Here is a 20,289-nt window from a genome sequence, read left to right as displayed (position 1 = left end):
ATTTTTTGCTTTACCCTTCCATACTTAATGTTACCTTAGAAGCTGTCTGGGCAGGGATTGTTTCACTATATGCTTAGGCATTGTTTGGAGCAGTGAGGATGTGAATTTAGGTCCTCACTAGCTTTTCCATATCCTGCTTGCTAGCACCATTTTCATCCTACTTCTGCTATACAAACAATAGAATTTGAGGAGTTTGGGGTCACCAAAAGCAATAAATCAATCTAGCTGAAAGCTAGCCTGACCTTCGAAAGAAAAAAGAGAAAAAACCTTCAAATTATGAATATGAGAAACAAATGATGGGAGTCAGCCACAGCCCACTTCCTACCATTTCTTGTTTCCTGTCAAGATGATTATGCCCAGCAGCACAATACCTTGCACAGAGACTTCTAAAAATATCAACTTTGTCTTAGACTTTTCTCATGTTGCTGCTGAGCTACTCATTTCCATGAAAGGAATTAATTTGCTCTGCTTTAGGGCCCAGCTTTTCACTTCTTTTTTTTCTACTTTCATGCAAACTTTAAGACTTTGGTGTTCCATATATATGTGCTACTTACATATATAAGGAACCTTGGCATTTCAAACCACCTGAGAGGGAGACAGGGGGTCCCCAAAAGTTAGCAATAACAAGTATTCAAAATTCTAAGCAGTTAATACTGATGACTAACAGCATAAGCCTTGCAGCACATTAGATGCTATGACTATTGTTTGCCCTGAAAGAAGGGCCAGCTGTATTACTAACTTCTAAAGGACAAGCTGACCCACATCATATATATCCCTTTAATTGACTTAGTAGTATTGAACTCATCAAGGAAACAAGATTTGTGGCTTGTAGTCTGAAGTGAACATAGGTTGCTCGTGTCATGTGTTTAAAAACATGACTCAGCCATGAAATAAACCACACCCTACAAGATGATTCCTTCACTGTTGGGACGCATAACTATTCCATTGCTTGAAGTAAATTCACTGTCACAGCAAAATGTGACTGTTTCATAGTTGAGTCAAGTGACTTCATGTTTCCTTTCTTTAGGTTCCACATGCTGAGTTTCAGTTTGAATTGTGCCTACTGGGGGCACTCCAAACCGCACTAGTCCTGGACTTCAGCTTGTTGTTGTACACAACACTCAAACCCACATTCATTCACATGGTTTCCAAAGGAAGTTATAAAGACTTCTCCTAGAACAGCTCAAAATTAAGATTAAATCTACAAGAGATCCTGTGGCCCTCATCTGTGGGAACCGAGGAGGTTCCCATCCTTTCAGCCAAGGAAGGCCAAAAGGTTCTTGCTGCAGAACCACTGGTTTGGATGTCCACACTGCTTCAGAGCTGCAAGCAGCCACTGACAATAGTTTAGTCTCTGCTCTGAGTGACTCACATATCATTTAAAAAAGGAATAATTTTGATGTCACAGAACTTCTCTTTTACACCAAAGAGTAGGATGGAGTACATCTGTAATTCAAGGCTAACTTAGAACATTGTGACCTGATGACAAAGTCAGGCTTCTGCTGATGGTGAATCACATGATCATATTCTTAAATAGGACTGGATTTTAGCTATTTTTGGCTCTGTATTTTATAATACATTATTTTATGCTTTAAGGTGGTAGTGGTTGCAAGCAAGTTGATCTTGGACTGCAGGTAATCCTAGACCTAATGAAAGTTTCAGGCTACATAAAAGGAGTAATTAAGTGTCTTTATGGAGAAAACTGAAGCAACTGCCCAAGGCAGTTGGCTGTAGAGTTGGGCTGGAATTAAACCATACAGACTGAGAGGTTTCCACATAACTAATGCAGAGACAGGGAACACAGGGTCTGCTTCCCAAAGAGGATTATCAACAGACAAGGAAACCACCTATGAGACTTGTCCTGAAGATCCAGATGGACAAACCTGCAGAGTGAAATGAATTGTTTGAAAAAAAGACTTTGAAACCATGCAAAAAGAAATTGCCAGTGTTTGCCTGTGTCTAGTTTGCTCTGGAAAACAAGGATGTGCTTGCACTTCTGTAACTAATTGTCTTGCATCATGATTTCTGTAGTAGATTTCTCCCACCAAGACAGTCAATATGAAATATGAAATAATTGCTGTGTAGCAATAAACCAGAATGCTTCAATAATTAAGACATACTATAACTATTTTTTCATTCTCACAGGTATCTCAGATGAATTCATAACTCCCATGTTTAATTTTTATAAAAGCATTGGAGAGCTGAAGATGACACAGGAAGAATATGCACTGCTCACAGCCATAGTTATCCTGTCTCCAGGTAACTTCTCATCCAGAATTAAATATTAGTGGTTCTGGAAAGAAAGCACGAGGAGCAGATATGAGATTTGTAAAAACTTACATTCTGCATGGAGTAAGTCAATGTGCATGCTCATTATGCACATTCAATTGTTAAACCAGAAAAAAAGCACAGAAATGCAAACTCCAAATGTCCTGCTACACCATTTGGTTTTGAATACAAGGAAGAAACTGCTTAAATAACGTTCTTTTAAAAATTACATGTAACTCTTCACTGCTTAGCAAAACAGGCTTCTTCCTTCAGAAAACCCCAAATGTGGCTTCATAAGCACATTACCCCTGACCACTGTGGAATGCTACTTATTTTAAAGGGGAATTGGGAAACCCTATAACTTAGAATAACTAAGAGTATGGCAATGGAGGTCTTCAGAATTTATTGGGAGGTTTCCAAACCAGGTTTCATGAAAGATGGGAAGGTGAAGCATTTCCATCACTCTTTGAGTCACTGTGTCTCAGGAAATTTTTTTACACCAAAAATCTCATCCTTCTCTTCTCCTCCCAATCCAAATATTCAAACATATTTCCATATGAACAAAATAAAATACAAGTATTTTCTAACAAGGAAATTTAATCTGAGGATGAAGATGTTTGATTTCCCCCTGGTGACCTGCTTTTACGCTCTTCTCTTCTGGCTAAATTCCCCAGTACTACACCTCCAAGAACTTAGGGTGTTGCTCAGCTTTTGAAATGCATTTTATGACATACTCTGGTGCAGAACCAGAGTATGGAGGGATGATGACAGAACTCCAGTGAAACGTTGCAGAGTTAAAACAGTTCAGTTTTTAAGAAGGTTAAAAATTTTCTCTAGGTAGAAGTGGGAAGCTAACATGAAAACCCTAAGTTTAAGCAAAAATAGAGCATTAAACATTTTTATTTCATATTAATTTGAAAATAAATATTCTTTGTAGGTATGAATATCAGTGGCCAGTGTAAATATTTGAATATTTTTATTTTAACTTTTCAGTGTAAATAATTGCAATGTATAAGGGCGTATATTTGCTAATCACTTATTTTCTTTAAAACCATAATCAGATCGACAATATATAAAGGACAGAGATTCTGTGGAAAGGCTTCAAGAACCACTGCTGGATATTCTACAAAAAGTCTGCAAACTTCACCACCCAGATAACCCTCAACACTTTGCATGCCTCCTGGGCCGTCTCACAGAATTACGGACATTTAACCATCACCACGCAGAGATGCTGATGTCATGGAGAGTGAATGATCACAAATTCACACCTCTTCTCTGTGAGATCTGGGATGTGCAGTGATGGATACTTCTTTATTTTATTTTAGGAGAAATATCTTTTTAAAGGACCACATAGCACTTATTTTCATAGAGAAGTTCCCACGGTGCATTATATTTTCTTTACTGCATTTTTATGCCATGGATTCATAAAAGTCATTTTGTCCACTATACACAGAATATTGTATAGCTATCAGACCCTCACACGTGAGTATAACTTTTTCTGTATTTATACCCCTTGACCAGAAAGAGCCCACCAGCTCTTCAGAGGAACCCAATTAATTCCTGCTGCAATTAAGTTGATTGCAGTAACTGTTCCTCTGTAAGGAAAAGGGGAAATTTAAGTTTCCATTCATAATTTTTCATTGCAGTGTTTTTTTGTTCTTTACCTCTGACAAAGAATATATTCCAGATTGTTACAGTAATAAACCAGCTGAAATGGTTAATGTCAGTCATTTGCTGTTCAACTCTGAAATGCGTTCATGTTAAGGTACACAAGATATTATTTCTTCACAAGATGAAAAATTATGTAATGGAGAAAAACCACATACACACAAACTCTTTTAATGATATAACATGTAACTTCAATTGCAATATTATTTTGAAGTAAAAATTATAGCGTATCTTCACTTTGTGAAAGTGTGTCACAGGTTATTTTGCTTTATGACTCAGATTGCTTCTGCTTAATACCTCTCAGAAATACCATCGGCAGCACCCCTGGGACAGGTAAGCGTATCTGGATGCCGTGCGCGGGCGTGCGGATGCCGCCAGGGGCTGCAGGCAGGATGGGGGGGACTCTTCGTGCGGGGCTCCGCTCCCAGCGACGGGGGCAGCGCTGTGCCGAGCGCTGCGGGCAGCACGCCGGCTGCCGGGGGCTCTTCGGCTCCCAGCGCCCGGGGCTGCAGGCGGGCCGTGTCCCAGCCCGAAGGCGATGTCCCAGCCCGGGGCCGTGTCCCAGCCCGAAGGCGATGTCCCAGCCCGGGGCCCGTGTCGCAGCTCGGAGGCGGTGTCCGAGCCCTGGGGCCGTGTCCCAGCCCGCGGCCGCTGTCCCGGGAGCGGGGCGGTGCCGCGGCTCCGGGCCAGGTGCGGCGGGCACGGCCCCGCCCCCGGCGCCGATTGGCGCTTTCGAAAGGAGCGGCCGGCGCGGCGGCGCCCGCTGCGCTGTGAGAGCACGGAACAGCACAGCCCGGCACGGCACAGGACGGCACGGCAGAGCAAAGCACGGCGCGGCGGAGCAAGGGACGGCGCGGCAGAGCGGTGGGTGTGACAGCAGCCCGCACCGGGGGGTGGCGGTGGCCCGGCCCCGGCCCGCGGCGGAGCTGAGGGGGCTGAGGGGCCGGGCGGGCAGCGGGGCGCTGAGGCGGAGCCCCGCTCTCCGCAGTGCCCCGAGCGCGCAGCTCCGGAGCGGCGGCGCTCGGGGGGTCCCGAGCTGCAGGGGCAGCGCTGGGAACGCGCTGAGAGTCCCGCGTGTCGGGGAGCCCCGGCAGAGCCCGGTGCTGGGCGGAGCCGCTCGCTGCCATCGGCCCGGTCACACGTCCAGCGGCAGCAGTTCATCCAGCGTCTCAGTCACGGATGTCGGAAGGGAAGTGCCTCGAAACTTACCCTGGGGAAGGGAGAGGGGAGAGCTTTTGCATAACCGCCTTCAAACCAGTATCTCCTGTGCCCTACGCAGGCGTTTGAGGATGCAGTGCTGTTTCTGTAGGAAATTTGCCACAGTGCTCTTGGCTAAAACACTCATTCATTTTGCTTAATAAGCCAAAAAGCGTCTGGCTCCTTTCTTTGCCCAAAAGCTGGCCGTGTTCCAGGGATGCTGTGTGTCACCTTTGGCATAGTACCAGATCAAGACATGGGAAAAAGTACATGTATTCCTTGGGGAGCTATAAGGCCAACTGGCCTATGCATTTGAAATTGTACTGGGTGGATCTTTCAGAATAATGCATGATTCTATATTTAAATCATAATAAACTACTCCTGGCTGTGGCCAGCCAGCAGCCTGCTGAATGGGCATTGAAAAATGCTTTGCTGGAAGAAGTGTGGGTTAGAAATGGGAGGGAGAGAAGAATTTACCTGTGTATGTGAGGGAGCAGCTGGGGCAGTGTGTCTGGTGTTAACCAGCCTCTGCCCAAACTGGATGCTCCTGTGGGAAAGCAGCCGTCTGCATGTCTCCTGCGGAGATGGCAGCTGTTGAGACGAAGTGCTCCTCCCTGATTTCGAGTGGGTTTCTCTGCTCTGACAGGTGTACCCGGGCCCTTTGTTGCCATTTGGTAGGGGAGAGCGTGCTCACTGCCTCTGTTTGTGTGCACTTCATGGACAGGTGTGGAGAGGCAGTATCTGGGGAGAACAGTCAGCGTGCTTTAATGTAAGGAGTTGGTTGCCGCCTTAAAGCCCATCACCGCGGACTGACCAGTCTGGTTCTTTCTCTTTCGTGCCTCTGAGGCCTCCCCAGGGAAGCAGAGCTCCTGCTGACTCAGTAATGCAACAAAAAGGCTCTGAAATTGCTGTAGTGATGGAGAAGCACTCCGTTCAGTCTCTTGTGCCTACCCCTTTTCTTTTGCGTGTTGGTAGATGTGTCTAAAAAAAATCTTGACTATCCTGTAGTATGTTTCAACAGATACTGACATGACAGCTTCTTTCATTTCGGTCTGTTTATAAACATGAGTTTCAGTAGGCACTGTCAAGACTAAGCCAGTTGCTCTGGGTTAGACTGTTGTGACTACCTTTGGGTGTTGATGGAGTAGAAGATGATATTATATATCTTAAATATAGGGTGAAGATGTAAAAGCATTTCTACCCAAGTGTTTCCTTAATGAGCCTGTTAACAGAAGGCAGTTTAATGAGCCTGTGAATTCCTTTAGGTTCCACTTAAGCTAGGTCAATGGCTGCTTCATCAATGTTTTAGCTATCTGTAGAGTTGTGGATTCTGTTTGGTTGTTTGTTTATATGTAAACTGTTCAGTCAAGTAAAATGGGATTTGGACTCGGTTCATCTTGTGCTGCAGAATGGGTTGTAATTAGTGTAGCATGTCTTGCTGGTTGGGGCCCACTGAGTGATCCATACATCCTGATACAGCTGATCCTAAGAAGACTATCTCATGGAGTATCTAAGAGCATGTGTTAGCACCCTGAAGTATTTGTGTAAAGTGCTTTAGTATTTGCTGACTCTGCTGTTTCTCAGAGTGTCTGGGGGCAAAGTGCTGGGCATCTCTGTGGAGAGCAGAGGCAAACTGTGGTCTCACAAGTCTGTGTGGGTCATGTCCAGGGTGTGTCTGCACCCCCTTTCCTGAGGAATGCCTGTCCCTATGCCACGTGTCAATAGATAGGGATGTTTTTCTCATCTCTCTTACCTGGTGTTGATCCATAGCTCTAGTCCTTCACTGGAGGTTTGGCACTCAACCAGCTGAAAGCAATTCTTGCCTCTCCTAGTATATAATTTGTGGCTGACCACCTGTCTCCCAGTAAATCAGTGTCTCTCTATTGATCCAGCTGCAAGGTGTGGCTTGGTGATACCTCCTCTCCTTCCATCCCACAGAGCCATTGGCAGCAGAAACACCAGCAAAAAAGAGGGGTTTTCTGAAGGTGGGGTTGGTGGTGGGGGATCTCTATGCTTACTGAGCTTGGAACTGGGCTGGTTGCCCCCTGGTTGGGAAAAGATAACATTTCTGGTTTTTTCCTTGTCTTAAGGGGTGAAGCAGGGAGGGGAAAATGGGGAAGAAACAGCACCAGAAACAGTAGGAGGAAGGGGAAGAATTATTAAAAGAATTGTTTCTGCTGTGATGGGCTTATTCAGTCCTCCGTCCCAAGGGACCTTGAGGATATCAAGGTCTGCCTGGAAATGAGAATGGCACGGCCTGAAGCTGTGCGGGGGATGTGTTACAGTGTACTTTTATTCTGAGCTCCTTTCTTTCACAAACTTCAGTGTCTGAACACCAAATGCCTGTTGAATGAGAGTTGATAAAACTGGCATGTGTAGAAACTGATACAGTCCTATCTGGAGCTGCCAAAATTCAGTATCAGCTACTTACTTCATTCATTATGTACAGCTTTTTGATGCAGGGAACCCAACTGGTTTTAGAAGTCAGATTTGGTTATGACTCTGCCTGGTACTGCAGTATTCACCTCACCACAGCACCTTCTGCACATTTACAGGCAGACTACTTGAAGGTGGCAGACCTGGGTCTTCTCATCCTGTGCCTCTCACAGTAAGTGATAAGGCTACATTAATCTGTATTCCCTGCAAGCTCTGAGCTGAACACTTTGGCATCTGAAAATGGCCAATTGTTACTGTATTCCTTTTCAACTCAAAATTCATGTACTGTAGCTCTCATCATCAGAGGGGTTTTTTGTTAAGTGTTTTTCAGATGCCCTGATAATAAGTGAAGCCTTTTGGCTTACTAGGGAGCTCTGACATATGGACTTACAAAATAACTTGTTTAAGAAGAGCAGGCCCTTGGAGTTCAAGTGCCACAATTTCCCTCAATCTCCTATTTTCCTTTTTTTTGGCAAGACTAGTTTTTGTTAGGCATGCCACAAAACTGCAGATGCTGAGCATTCCTGTGATAGCTGCAGTGTGAATATTTTGCTTTGTTCATGTTTTGAGTGCTCCCTGTGAATTAGGCTGTCTTTTGTTTTCCCTTGGCAGTTAATATGCTAGAGCTCTTGTTAGCCTATATGGAACTCCTTATTTTAATGAGACCAGCTTCTCTACTGGCTGTTCTGCTGTTGTTTTATTTATTTTTTTTTAATCAATGAAGCCTCTTATTGAGCTTCTCTTAGGACAATAGCTTTCTTATGCGAAAGGAAAATGTATTCCCCTGGACAAAGCTGTGGGAAGCATAACATGCTCATTAGTAATGCTTGGTATATACCCTTTCCTTCCCTTGTTCATTCATAGAAGGAAAAATGACATCAAGGAGAGGATGTCTCTTTCTTTTTTTTTTTTTTTCCTTCCCTAGAAATAAAAGGAAGGGGAAAGATATCACTGGAGTGTCTCTGATAAGGTCTGAGAAGTGCTAGCAGTCCTGGTACAAGGAAGTGTCTTCACCTGAAACCAAACTGGTTGCTCATTTGCCAGTCGTAGAGGTAAGTTGTTTGAAATGCCTACTACGTGTGGTCCCATGTAGTCTGTGAGGTTTAAGGCAGTGGGAAGGAGCAAGGGGGAGAAAATGACACTATTCTGCTTTCTATGTAGGATGAAAGGGTGAGAATTTTTACAAGAATTGTGTTTTCTGTGATGGGCATTTCAATATTTGTCATAGGAAGGCCAGGTTGTGCAGGACAGAAGATGCCATCTACTTACAAAGCCTAAATATCTGGGACAGGAGAGGAAAAATACTTAATTTTAAATGAAAACAGATGAGTTAAAAATGTCTGATAATGTCTTCAATATGGCTTTCAGTTTAATCTGTAAGATGCAATTTTATTGCAGCTATTGAGTAACAGAGCAAGTAAGTCTTTTTTAACAGGTTTCAAGACGCAGATAGGAACTTTTTGACATTGTAAAATACCACTGGAAAATGATTATGGAGAAATACCCTCTGTACACATGCATGCAGCTAACCTGGCAATGCTGCACATCTTTAGTCCTGGAGCCTCCAAGGAAAGACTTAGTAATCCTTAGCCCAGTGTAGAGCTTGTGCTGGATTTTCCCATGGTTGAAAGTATTGCTGGAAAATACAGTGTTGGCTTCAGGAGAGAAAGAGACTGGATTGTATCTAAAGTTTCCTTAATGTTCCTTTTGCCAGGGATTTGTTCTGATAACTATGTTGCTGCAATAGTTTGCAGCATTCTGTTGAAAACTTAGTGCATGCATGCTGCCAGCAAAGTCACAATTGCAACAGAGATTTATAAAAACATTGATTTCTCTCATGTGTCTATGCTAGACCTTGATGATCTTTGAGATCCCTTCCAATGCACACCATTCTATGATTCTGTAAGAGAAAATCTTATTTGTCAAAATTATTTCTTTGTTTTAAGGTTTTCATGATATTCCAAGTATTTAATGTGAACTCAGGATGCATATATCTGTTTGCACATATGTATGAGATGCACTTGTGATAACTTGGAAGGAAAAATCAGAGCCAACAGTGTTAAATCCAAAAATGGTTTCAAATATGTGCATTACTCTTTGACAAAATAAATATCCTACAGCTCCTAAAAATCTTGCCAACTTTGGAGCACTGTTTATGCATACAAAGTTATTAGCTACTTTTGCTGTAATAACTGCATTTTTATCTAAGGGCAGAGAACTGAATTTGACTGAGTACTGGATCAAAACTTTAGCTACTAAGATATTTCCCTCTTTCCCCTTCCCTTCCTATTAGACACATTCTTATTTTTCCAAAACAGCACTGATGGGTTTTTCCTCAGGATTTTCATGAAAGCAGGAGAGACTGCAATAAAAATCTCTTCTTTTTCCCCAGGAGGAGAAACTAATGTAAAGCAGGTGACCATGCAGAATGCAGTTCAGGTAAATGCCTTTTGAAGTGTTTAAATCCTGTATACATGTATACTACTTTTTCTTTTTAATACAAAAGTTTACCCTGAAGCAGATAAAATACTAGATTCCCCAGTTACCTCTGATTAAAAAAAAAAGTAGTTGTTTTCCCCTTTTACAAGAAGCAATGTGACAAGGATAATCCACTGTTATTATCAGATAGATGACCCATTCACTTCTTAGTGCTGTTAGCTAAGGTTTTGAAGTCAAAGCCTGAGATTATTGAAAAATTTCCATCATGATTAAGAAGTGCTTTTTTAGTAACCTTTTATTCTAATTAATCACTTAAGTATAAATAAATAAATGTATTTTACATACACACTGAACTGAAGGAAAATAGTTAAGAGTACCAGAAAGATTCTGGTTTTATTCAGTCAAAAATTATTCAGAAAAAAATCTGGAAATTTTTCTTCAAAAATTTCAGTATGGTCCTTTTCTTGAAGTGTAAGTTACCTTTCATTTACTAGATATACAGTTCTGAAGAGAACTGCTAAGTATTTGTGTTCAAGAAATATGTTACATCCTTGCATGGAAACATTTCCTCTTTTAATGCTATAATTTTCATGATCTAAGCACAAAATGCCTCTGAAACATTTGATTAAGAAATCAGTAGTAAATTATATGATAATTTGCAGATTTTGTGACTTAAAATGTGCTGAGTTTAAAAAACCCGAAGCATTTAATGCATGTTGTCTTTATTCTATACTCAGGCAAGTATGTAATTTTAAATCCAAGGGAGTCAAGAGGAGGAATGCAGTGGTATATTGATGCAGGAGTTGCTAACAAGAGCAGAACCATTTGATTGCTCTGTTGGTTTGCTATATCTGTTGAAAGGGAAGCGAACACTCTTTGAATAATAGTTCTTCAGTCTAATTCAGAAGCACAGGTTTTTTTTATCTGACTGCAAATATTAGAGCCTCTGTCTGCAGCTTACTGGACTCTTGTGCAGGTGTGGTTTGGAGATGAGCTTCCCTTGAGTCCCCGAAGTCCCCTGACTCCGAGGCATGGGCCAGGTCTGGCAGACGTGTGCCTCTATGACCAATGGATATCTGTGAGGCACGAGGCCACTTTGGTGCCCATGCAGGAAGATCTCTCCATTTGGCTGTCTGGCTTGCTGGGTGAGCTTAAAAATAAATCACTCTCTCATGAATTTCAAAGCACATCCAATGTTCTAGTCAGCACTGATGTGTAATATCTATAGTACTGTTAAGAGCTGGTGTATTTGAGTTTGAATGGCTGGGAGAATTGCATTAAAATGTATGCTTTGATTTCAGTTTTATTAGCTGCTACCTCTTAAGGGTTGCACAATTAATAATTCTAATTTATATTTATGAATCTTGTTAGTCTAATTAAAATCTAATTAATCTAATTCTATTTTTCTATTTTTCAGTCTTTAACACTGGAATGCTGTTTGATTTGCCTCTAAGTTCATATAAAATTCTTTACCTTCATGGAGTAACTTTAATATTGACCTTCTTTTTCTTAAAGGAATGGAAGTCAAAGCAGAGCAACTGCTAGAAGAACTTGATAATGGGGTACTGCTTTGCCAATTGATTGATGTTCTTCAAAACACAGTTAAAAAATGTTGTAGCACAAATAACTTAAGGGTGAGTTTTATAATGATTTTTTTAAAATACAAAGTCCTAAATCTCAAGTAGTAGTTACAGGGAAAGCAGGTGAGTGAGGCTTCCCAAATAAGTGTTTTGTATGCTGTGTATCCAGAGACTGATTAACAGCAAAGTGGCTTTATAGATGGATAAACTCATCCAATAAATTGCTTGCTTTGTTAATCACATCCTAAGGTCTTTACTAGGTTTTTGGTTTGATTTCAGTAGAAATCTTGCCAGAGGACGATCTAATCCAAGTCTGGAGTTTGTTCCCCTGACACCAGTGTGGGTTGTTACTGAGATATCCATTTGCACTTGGTGATATGTTTTATGCCAGAAAGTGGTGGCTGAACTCAGGTGTACAGGTCAGCCATAAAAGTATCCAGACCTGCAGGTGGGCTTCAGTGTTTCCATTGAGAGGCAGTGCTCAGTTGAAGTGTGAATCTCAAGCAAGTCCCTGTTACTTTGGAGTACAAAGGCTGCAGAACTGAGGACTGTTCGTTCAGTGACTGTTCACAATGATAAAGTAGAATGCCTTCTATATTAGTGTAGCTTTTTTCATGGAATACATAGTGAGGTGAACACAAAATAGTTACAACTGTTTCTGTACTCTGAATTTAGGGTGTATTTTCCTTTGCAAATATGCTTTGAAATCTGTTGGCAATGTTGATGTGTACAATGTGCTTTTTGTTTTCTTCCCTTGCCAGAATTTTCCTATGAGAAAAGTTCCATGTAAGAAGGATGCTCCATCAGGATCTTTTTTTGCCAGAGATAATACAGCCAACTTTCTTAACTGGTGTAGAGCCATTGGAGTTGATGAGACATACCTCTTTGAATCTGAAGGCTTAGGTAGCTCTCTCTTTTTGTTAAATTTGCTTTGATCTCTGTGTGAATCACTACCTGGTCAGGGAGATGCCTTGTTACAGACTTTTGAACTTTTTCTCTTGACTCTGCATGTGTTGTGCAAGCTCTTATTTATTTTAAGGTAGTGTCCAAGTAAAAGCATTGAAAAATCAGTTCAGTGACTAATATAACTTGCATGATGCTTTTGCAAACTTCTGAAAGTTACTGTGTGGGATGAAGTGGGGACTGAGAGCTGTGCAACAAAATACCATGTTTTTCTTCAGTAAAAAGAACCACTGAGAAACAGGAGAAAAGTGTGGTTTCACTTTCTGTGTGTGGGAAGACCACAGGGCCATGGAGTCAACTCATAATAAGATCCTTTATTTGGTATTACAGCTCATTCTTCTTACAAAAATCCCTCAGAATAATATGTTTAAGATGGTTAAATTTGGTAACAACATCAGGGCGTTGTGTCTCAAGTGGCAACAGCCTGTTGGTAATTAATGTTTACTTCAGGACACAACATTACTCTAAACCATTTGTATTTTTCTGTTTATAAGATAGTTATAAAAATAAATATTACCAACTATGAGTATGCCTGCCTCAGTGCACAACTGGTGCTGTACAGCATCTTCTAGACTGGCACGATGGAATAAAATTTTTTTGACTGCTAGTTAAGAAGATTGTACTTTCATCACATAATAAATAAGGAAATGCTCTTCTATCAGCTATTATGTCAGTAAAAATTAATTAATACAAAACTTTCTATGGCAAGCCAAATTCTGTTTTTTGTTGTTTGGCTTTTTTTTTTTTTTTAGTAAGTAAAATATCTGCCTGTCAGCAGACTAGCAAAAAACTGAGAACCATCTTTGTTTTCAGTAATTCTATGAAATTGTCATAATATTTACTGTATTTTGAAGTCTTTGTTCCATTAATGCTATTAATTAGCATTAATGCTAATTAAATGCTATTTACATACTGGCTGGACTGCCCATGCATCTCTACTGGATAAGTCATCTTTTAAAACAGTTGAGAAAACTCCATCATTTGCATGTTTCATTTTGATTAACTAGTGAGTGCATCTTTTTTCAGTGCCAGGAAATATAGAGTAGAACTGAGTTACAAGAATATTTGAATTTTTTTTTTTAGTTCCTTGTACTAATTATATTGCTTAAACATGTTAGTTCCTGTAAGTGGACAGGTAACTAGGACCTGTTTAGCTTCCCTGTGATAAGCAGACATGATTTCCTAGTGCTGTGGCTTTCACTCATTGCAAAGAAGTGTTTTGAAGTCTGTAACTCTTGACACAAGCTTGCTTTGTGGCATAAATATCTTTTGTGAGCCTTTTTGGCAGTTGAAATGAGCAGACTTGCAGCCTCCTAGATGAAACATTCTTTCCACTGATGTTTTTCATCAGACTTTCAAGCCATTCTTCATGAATGAAACAGGGGAAGGATAAGTTGAAAATTGTCTTTTACCCATCAGGGACATATAGCAGCACCTCCTGAAAAATGTAGATGATTGGGAAGGGAATAAATCAAGAGGCTCCTGAGACAGCAGAAATAAAGAGTAGGCATTGTGGGGTGCCCTTTGACATCAAGCCAAAACAAATGTCTTGATCCTTGCTAGGGATGTATTTGGATTTTTCCCTTTTGGACTCAAGCAAATTAAAACACCTTTGTTACAGCTGGCAAATTCACACGCACACATGCACATACACTAAAAAAGAGATTGATTGGCCTCTAAAAGTAGCTTTGAGATTATGGCTTTGTCAACTTTCTATTCTAGATTTACCCTTCATAATCAGATCTTTTAAACAGCAGACTTAGAAACTGGAGTAGATGATGTAAACATCATCAGAAAATCTGACTTCATACTTGGACTATACTTTAGGAAACACTTTTAAAACAAAGGCCTTTCAAATATCAAATTGATATCAGAGGGATGTTGGATTTCACTTGTAAAGATAGAGCTGGAACTTTTGAAGCAGTGATAAGAAAAGATCTTACTTGTTGATTACTGAACTGGTGACAATCACCCAGATTGTTCTTTCCCAGCAGAGGTTTAAATCCACTCAGGCTGACTGGCTGTGTAGCCATCCACTTGTGAGCTGGGGCCCTTGCAGTGTATCTTCTTGTGGATAATAACCTCCAGAGTGCATGTACCTAGCTGTGTCTGTAGGCATGAGCATGAACAGATCTGTGTATTTTCCTTTTGGTCTTTTTTAAGTGCTCTTCATCTTTAAGACTGTAATATTGCATTTGGGAGTAGGGAATGGGAAGCATTCATGTCTCTTTCTTTCCTGTTCTCATCAAGAAAGGATATTATAAAACATATTTCTCTTAGGAGGAAGAGTGGTTTCAGGAGTGCCAGGATGGGTTTAAAGATTTTTATGGAATAGAAAATTAGAGTTGTAAAGCATGTAGTGCATTGTCAATGATAATGTACCTTGCCTCTGGGTAGGATGATGGGAAATTTATAGTCATGGATACCTCATCTTCCCTTCTCTTGGCTGTACCTAATTGCATAGGCCTCCTGCAATAAATATGAACTATAACTCCTCTTTATTCTCTTCCCTTTTAGTGTTGCACAAGGATCCAAGACAAGTGTATCTTTGTCTGCTGGAAATTGGGCGCATTGTATCCGGGTAGGTGATCCACACACGCTCCCAACAAGAAAATTGAAGGACACATCCTACTAAGTAAAAGCTAAGACAAAGTTAGGATATTATTTGCAGCTGTCAAGTGATGTTAATTCTGTGCAAAAAGTAATGAGCAGCTTTTCTAGGACCATCGTACAATATGAATGTTTTTTTCAAATATTTATTGGACTCTTTCCTTGGAGAGGTGCTGTTCCATGCTGGTTTCTATAGCTGTGTGTTTCAGTTATACATTCATCCTATAGATAATGTGTACCTCTTGGAACAGCTTACTGAGCATTAAATACGATTCTAAGGGTTTCAATTTTTCAGCTTTTTGGAAGGTATCTCTTTATTATCTAAATGTAGACTTAATTTATTTCTAGTGCAGAGCTGGAAGCTTTAAAATAGTCCATCTAAATTGGATGTGACCTCAACTGTATAGTTTTGGCAGTATTTTTACTGCATCCTCTGGAAACACCAAGGCTACCTTAGGAAGGGCTCCTGCTAGAAACTCAGAGACGCTCCTTCTTTTGGATTATCAAGGCAATTACTCCTCTGATTCAGATGTCCTTGTCTGTCAAGCCATTATAATTTTACAAGTTTATCATTCATTTCTTTTCGTTTTCTTTAATAAATTAGTAATTAAACACTCTGCTTTGGTCTTTGAGGTATGGAGTTGAACCTCCTGTACTTGTAAAACTAGAGAAGGAAATTGAGCTAGAAGAAACCCTGCTGATGACCTCTGGGCCACCATCACCTCTTAGCACACCAAAGTCATGTTGTCACCATGGGGAGCTACACGAGGCAGTAAGTACTACTTGCGTAGTGGGATATAGGCTTTAAATTAAACTCTTAGTTTTAAACTTGTATGATCTGTCTCAGTATGGACAGGCTGGTTTTCATCTAATATGTATAAGCCTCCTCAAACAGAAGGCTATGCACCTCTTTTAATCAATTTTTTTTGTTTTGTTTTGAAAATATAACTAAAATGCTGTTCTATGTGTTTTGGAGTGCATAGAGCCTACATTGTTTTCCTTTCCCCTCTTCCTTTTCCTTGCTTCTTTGAGTATAGGGAATGATCTCATTCCATTTTTCTGGTGTCAATGTTCTATGACTGCAATGAATGTTGCTCTTCAATTTGATCTTTTCATAAAACTTCATCAGGTGTTAAAGTAGGCTTTGATGAAAGTCTTTTGAAAGAAGATTTTTAAATCAAACCTCTGTAGCTGTACCAATTGGAAATGAATATATATCCAGAAAAGGAAATTATTTGTACAGCTTGTAAACTGGTCCAGAGGAAATGATGAACAATTTTCCTATTCTGCTTAAAAATTCATTTGTTTTAAAGGTCCTCTGTGTTGTAATGTAAAAAGTCTGTTTCTTTGGGAATGTCAGCCACCAGATTCACTTTCTCTGGAAACTCACTATTTCTCCTTCTTGGCAATAGTCTCACCCTTCCAATTTGTTGCATTTCTAAGTGGCTCTTAGAGGCAGATCTTCTCTAACCCAGCATTTCTTTGGAGACTCCTTTTCCCCTTTTTTCAGTTGTTTCCTTCTTGGGTCTTCCATCTTAATAGAAGATTAACTCAATAGATGGTTAAACTTGTGCTTCTGTCAAAATACTAACAAATGCTTTCAATTTAATAACTAGGTAAAACATATAGCAGAAGATCCTCCCTGCAGTTGTTCCCATCGATTTTCAATTGAATACTTGTCAGAGGGACGTTATAGGCTGGGAGATAAAATACTCTTCATACGAGTAAGTAGTTTTTTAGAACTCCAATTTATATTTATTTTGGGGAGAGAAATGCTTTTAAGTGAAATACCTCATTTTTATGGAGTTGTTTTAGAATTACAGAATTATTTAGGTTGGGACAACTTGACATTCGATCCCTTGTTCTAAATAGGTTTAATTACTCCATTCTTTAGATCTTTGATCCACAAACATTGATTTTTACAACCACACTAAACTAAGATAATGTTTCTCTGTGGTGTCACTAAAATTTCAGTAATGACTTGCAACATAAATATGGAAAATGCCATAGAATATCCTGAGAATGTTGCTTGTTCAAAACCTAGATTCTTGGGGTTTATAATTTGCAGGGTTGTTGAGTACTCTCATACTCATAAGAGTTTGTGTTGCAAGGACATAATCTAAATTCAACCCATGCCCAGAACTATGCATACTAAACAAAGATTCTTACAGAATGGTTTAAAGGTCTTCTATAAAGATGTTTCCATTATTTCCTGACACAGAATTACTACCTGTGCAGGAGAAGCTATCTAATAAAATAATTGGGAAGCAAAAACCTTGTTTATCACATAATTTTATTTTGAAATGTTTTTCAAAGGAAGTGCTATTTTTAGTCAATTTCAATAGGTGGCAATGTAAGATGAAGAAAAATGAAACAAGATAAGAATTTCTCTTGTTCTTCTGCTCCTCCTCCCTCTTCCCCATTCTCAGATGCTACATGGCAAACATGTGATGGTACGTGTTGGTGGAGGCTGGGACACTCTTCAAGGCTTTCTGCTCAAATATGATCCATGCCGAGTGCTTCAGTTTGCAACTCTGGAACAAAAAATCCTGGCATTTCAGAAAGGGGTCACCAGTGACAGTGTCCCCAGCTTGTCAGCTAGAAATCAGGAGCCTCCTCTTATGAATCCAATGTCAGCTGTCAATATGTTTCAAAAGCAGCCATCAAAACCTCCTGCTCCTGCTTTAGGTCTTGGGGCCAGTGCCAAGAAGGCTTTAGCTAAACGTCCTCAGTCCCCTGCCCTGGCATCACCCAGAGTGACCCCATCTTCCACTGCCAAGTCATCCACAGTCAGGTCCAAATTACAAGGGTCCTCAGCAACAGGTGTGCAGTCTCCTTTCAAACCATTAGCTGGCACCTCAAAGAAACTGGAGTCTCCTGCGTGCAACTCACCAGCTTCTGCTCCTTCACAGCCTGGAAGCAAAAGTTCTACACGTGCAGGAACAAGGACAGCTCCTGCTCCCTCTGAAACATTGCGCAAACGTATTCGGTCCCCCGATGCTACCAAGGTGAAATTTGCCCTGCCTCGGGGCTCCCCAGCACCAGCACTCCATCGTGCCCCCTCACCCTCTAAAAAACAACCCTCTCTCTTGTCTGGGACAGCTGGAACAACTACTTCAAAACAAAAGTGTGTGCCTGCTAAATGCAGACCTGTATCTGTCGCTAAAACCAAGGTGAATTCAGCTGCTCCCGGGGCTGCTCGGCCACCCGTTACAAATCTGCACACTGTTGCCAAGTTTGCACATTCCCAGCAACTCCTTGCAAAACCTCCTGAAAAAGATATTCAGATCTCAGGTGCTGGGTCTCAGCATCCTCTGAGAGCCCCACAAACAACTTCTCACCTGGCAAGAAACTTGAAAACTGCTTCTGAGCTAAAACTTTCCACTTCTGCACCTTCCCTTGCCGTTAGCAAAGCATCAAAGTCACCACCTCCATTGTTACCTACAAGCAAAAATGTGTCATCAGCTGGCAGCAAGCAGCCAAATGCCAGTAATCCCCCTCAGGTTGGAGCCTCTTTATCCAAACCTGCTGAACGCACACCTTTGTCTGTCGTACGGCTTCCTCAAACTTCAGCCAAAGCAGCAGTGACCAAAAAGCCAGCACAGCCTTCCACAAAAGGTCAGCATTCAACCAAAAACTTGCAAACAAACAAAAGCTTGACCCCAGGAGCCAAGAAGCCACTTCCAAAGGAACAGGCGTATAACAAAGGAACACCTGGTGCATCAAAAGTTCCTCTTACGAAGAGCAGGCAAGATGATCACTATTTTGTTATGACAGGGACTAAAAAGCCCAGAAAGTAAACTAATTTGTTACTTTCTGGGGAAGTCCCTGTCTTGTTCAAAAGGGCCTCTTGTAACTGCTACACTGAGGACAAGGAAAAAAAGCTAAATAGCACTACATTTAATATGAAATATTAGGTATAACATGCCTTTTGCTGCCTAACTTAGTGTATGAACTGTGTTTATTTTGCGGTTTAGAAACTTCTATTTGGGTATGTTTAGAAGTAGCTTACTTGCTGTGTGGCACTGTGGAATGGCAAATATCCTTGATCTGCTGCAAAAAAGTGTGGGAGAGGAAAGGGGAATTAAGGCTGATGCTTTTGCAGCAGAACTCTGGTGGTTCTGGCACATCTGCATTGGGGTGTGTGGCAAGTAACAGAGCAGTGCAAGCTGTAAAATTTCTAATACCTCAATGCAACAAGCTGTAAAATTTCTAATACCTCAAACAAAACTGTTGGTTTGCTTCACTGGTATCCCAGAACCCAGTCTGGGTCACATGTTTTAGAAAGAGAAGAATTTTCTAGTCCTGTTTAGATTTGACAGATGCTGTTATGAATGTTCATTGTGTCCCCCCCATATGCCTTAAAGTGGATTCAGCTCACTTGGAAGTGGAGCTTGGTTTGGTTTAAATTGGACACCAATAATCATGGCCTTGATTGCTCACTTTCATTGTGCCTTAGCCTCTCAAATTCAGAACAGAACTCTCCAGTGAGCAATGCTACCTTTAAAACCCCTGGCAGATAACCTTGCTTAGTCCATATTCAAATCTGACTAGCTTTCCTAGAAAGCTCTTGCTGCATGGAGGGATGTTTCTGTGTTCTAGGGAAGACACTTGCCCCTGGGCTGGAGCCCCACGCCAGCTCCTACTCCTGGGTTTGAGCCCCAAAACAGCTCCTGCTGCAGCAACACTGAGCTGCAAGCATTGACCTGTTCTAGCAGAGCTTTACTGCTCTGCAGGAGTGGCCTTTGCATGGAAGACTGAATTGCCAAATGCTTTTCTCAGTGCTATGGGTTAATTTTTGTTGGCACTCTAGTCTGCAGGGGCCTTTCTTGTTTTGTTTGTGGACACCTCTTTCCTGGCTCTCCTCTATCACTCTCTGGAGGTGAGAAATAGTTTCTCAAAGAGGAATATAGCCTGCATTTGCCTTTAAACATCTTAAAGTGCCAGAAAGCTATGCACTGTTTACACCCAGCTCCTGAAGTCTTTCAGTGAGTTAAACATCTGGGTGCTCAACACCTTTAACCTTGGGGAGTGAGCTTCATGGTAGATTGAGAACTACTGTCTTTGGGACTAGTGCTGTTTGGGTTATTTTGGTGTTAAGGAACAGTTGTCCCTCCAGACTCTGAGG

At 41.0% G+C, this 20,289-nt stretch overlaps 2 protein-coding genes across 4 annotated transcripts in view; both read left to right on the top strand.

The window, feature by feature from the left end:
• Positions 1-3,568, top strand: part of NR1H4 (nuclear receptor subfamily 1 group H member 4) — a 30,136-nt gene extending 26,568 nt beyond the window's left edge. For all 3 annotated transcript variants that reach the window (XM_071424302.1, XM_071424301.1, XM_071424300.1), the window contains 2 exons: positions 2,146-2,259; positions 3,330-3,568. In XM_071424302.1, the coding sequence (XP_071280403.1) occupies positions 2,146-2,259; positions 3,330-3,568 (353 nt within the window). The remainder of the gene's footprint in view (positions 1-2,145; positions 2,260-3,329) is intronic.
• Positions 3,569-9,990: 6,422 nt separating this feature from the next.
• Positions 9,991-19,768, top strand: GAS2L3 (growth arrest specific 2 like 3). The gene is made up of 8 exons (XM_071424299.1): positions 9,991-10,008; positions 10,985-11,153; positions 11,524-11,642; positions 12,350-12,491; positions 15,069-15,132; positions 15,795-15,933; positions 16,778-16,885; positions 17,591-19,768. The coding sequence occupies exons 1-8, from the start codon at positions 9,991-9,993 to the stop codon at positions 18,959-18,961; spliced, it is 2,130 nt and encodes a 709-aa protein (XP_071280400.1). The 3' UTR covers positions 18,962-19,768.
• The last annotated feature ends 521 nt before the right edge of the window (positions 19,769-20,289 follow it).

Source organism: Agelaius tricolor, unplaced genomic scaffold (genome assembly GCF_023055355.1).
Source record: "Agelaius tricolor isolate 1412-34295 unplaced genomic scaffold, bAgeTri1.0.p SCAF_3, whole genome shotgun sequence".
Taxonomy (NCBI): Eukaryota; Metazoa; Chordata; class Aves; order Passeriformes; family Icteridae; genus Agelaius; species Agelaius tricolor.
The sequence above is the reverse complement of the archived record's forward strand: the minus strand, read 5'-3'. Positions and strand labels throughout refer to the sequence as shown.

What these genes read in the sequence shown, in the direction of transcription:
- GAS2L3 (XM_071424299.1), top strand. An exon ending in CTTTGAATCTGAAGGCTTAG is followed by an intron (nt 12,492 to 15,068) that starts GTAGCTCTCTCT and finishes CTTCCCTTTTAG; the next exon opens with TGTTGCACAAGGATCCAAGA. An exon ending in ATTGGGCGCATTGTATCCGG is followed by an intron (nt 15,133 to 15,794) that starts GTAGGTGATCCA and finishes TTGGTCTTTGAG; the next exon opens with GTATGGAGTTGAACCTCCTG.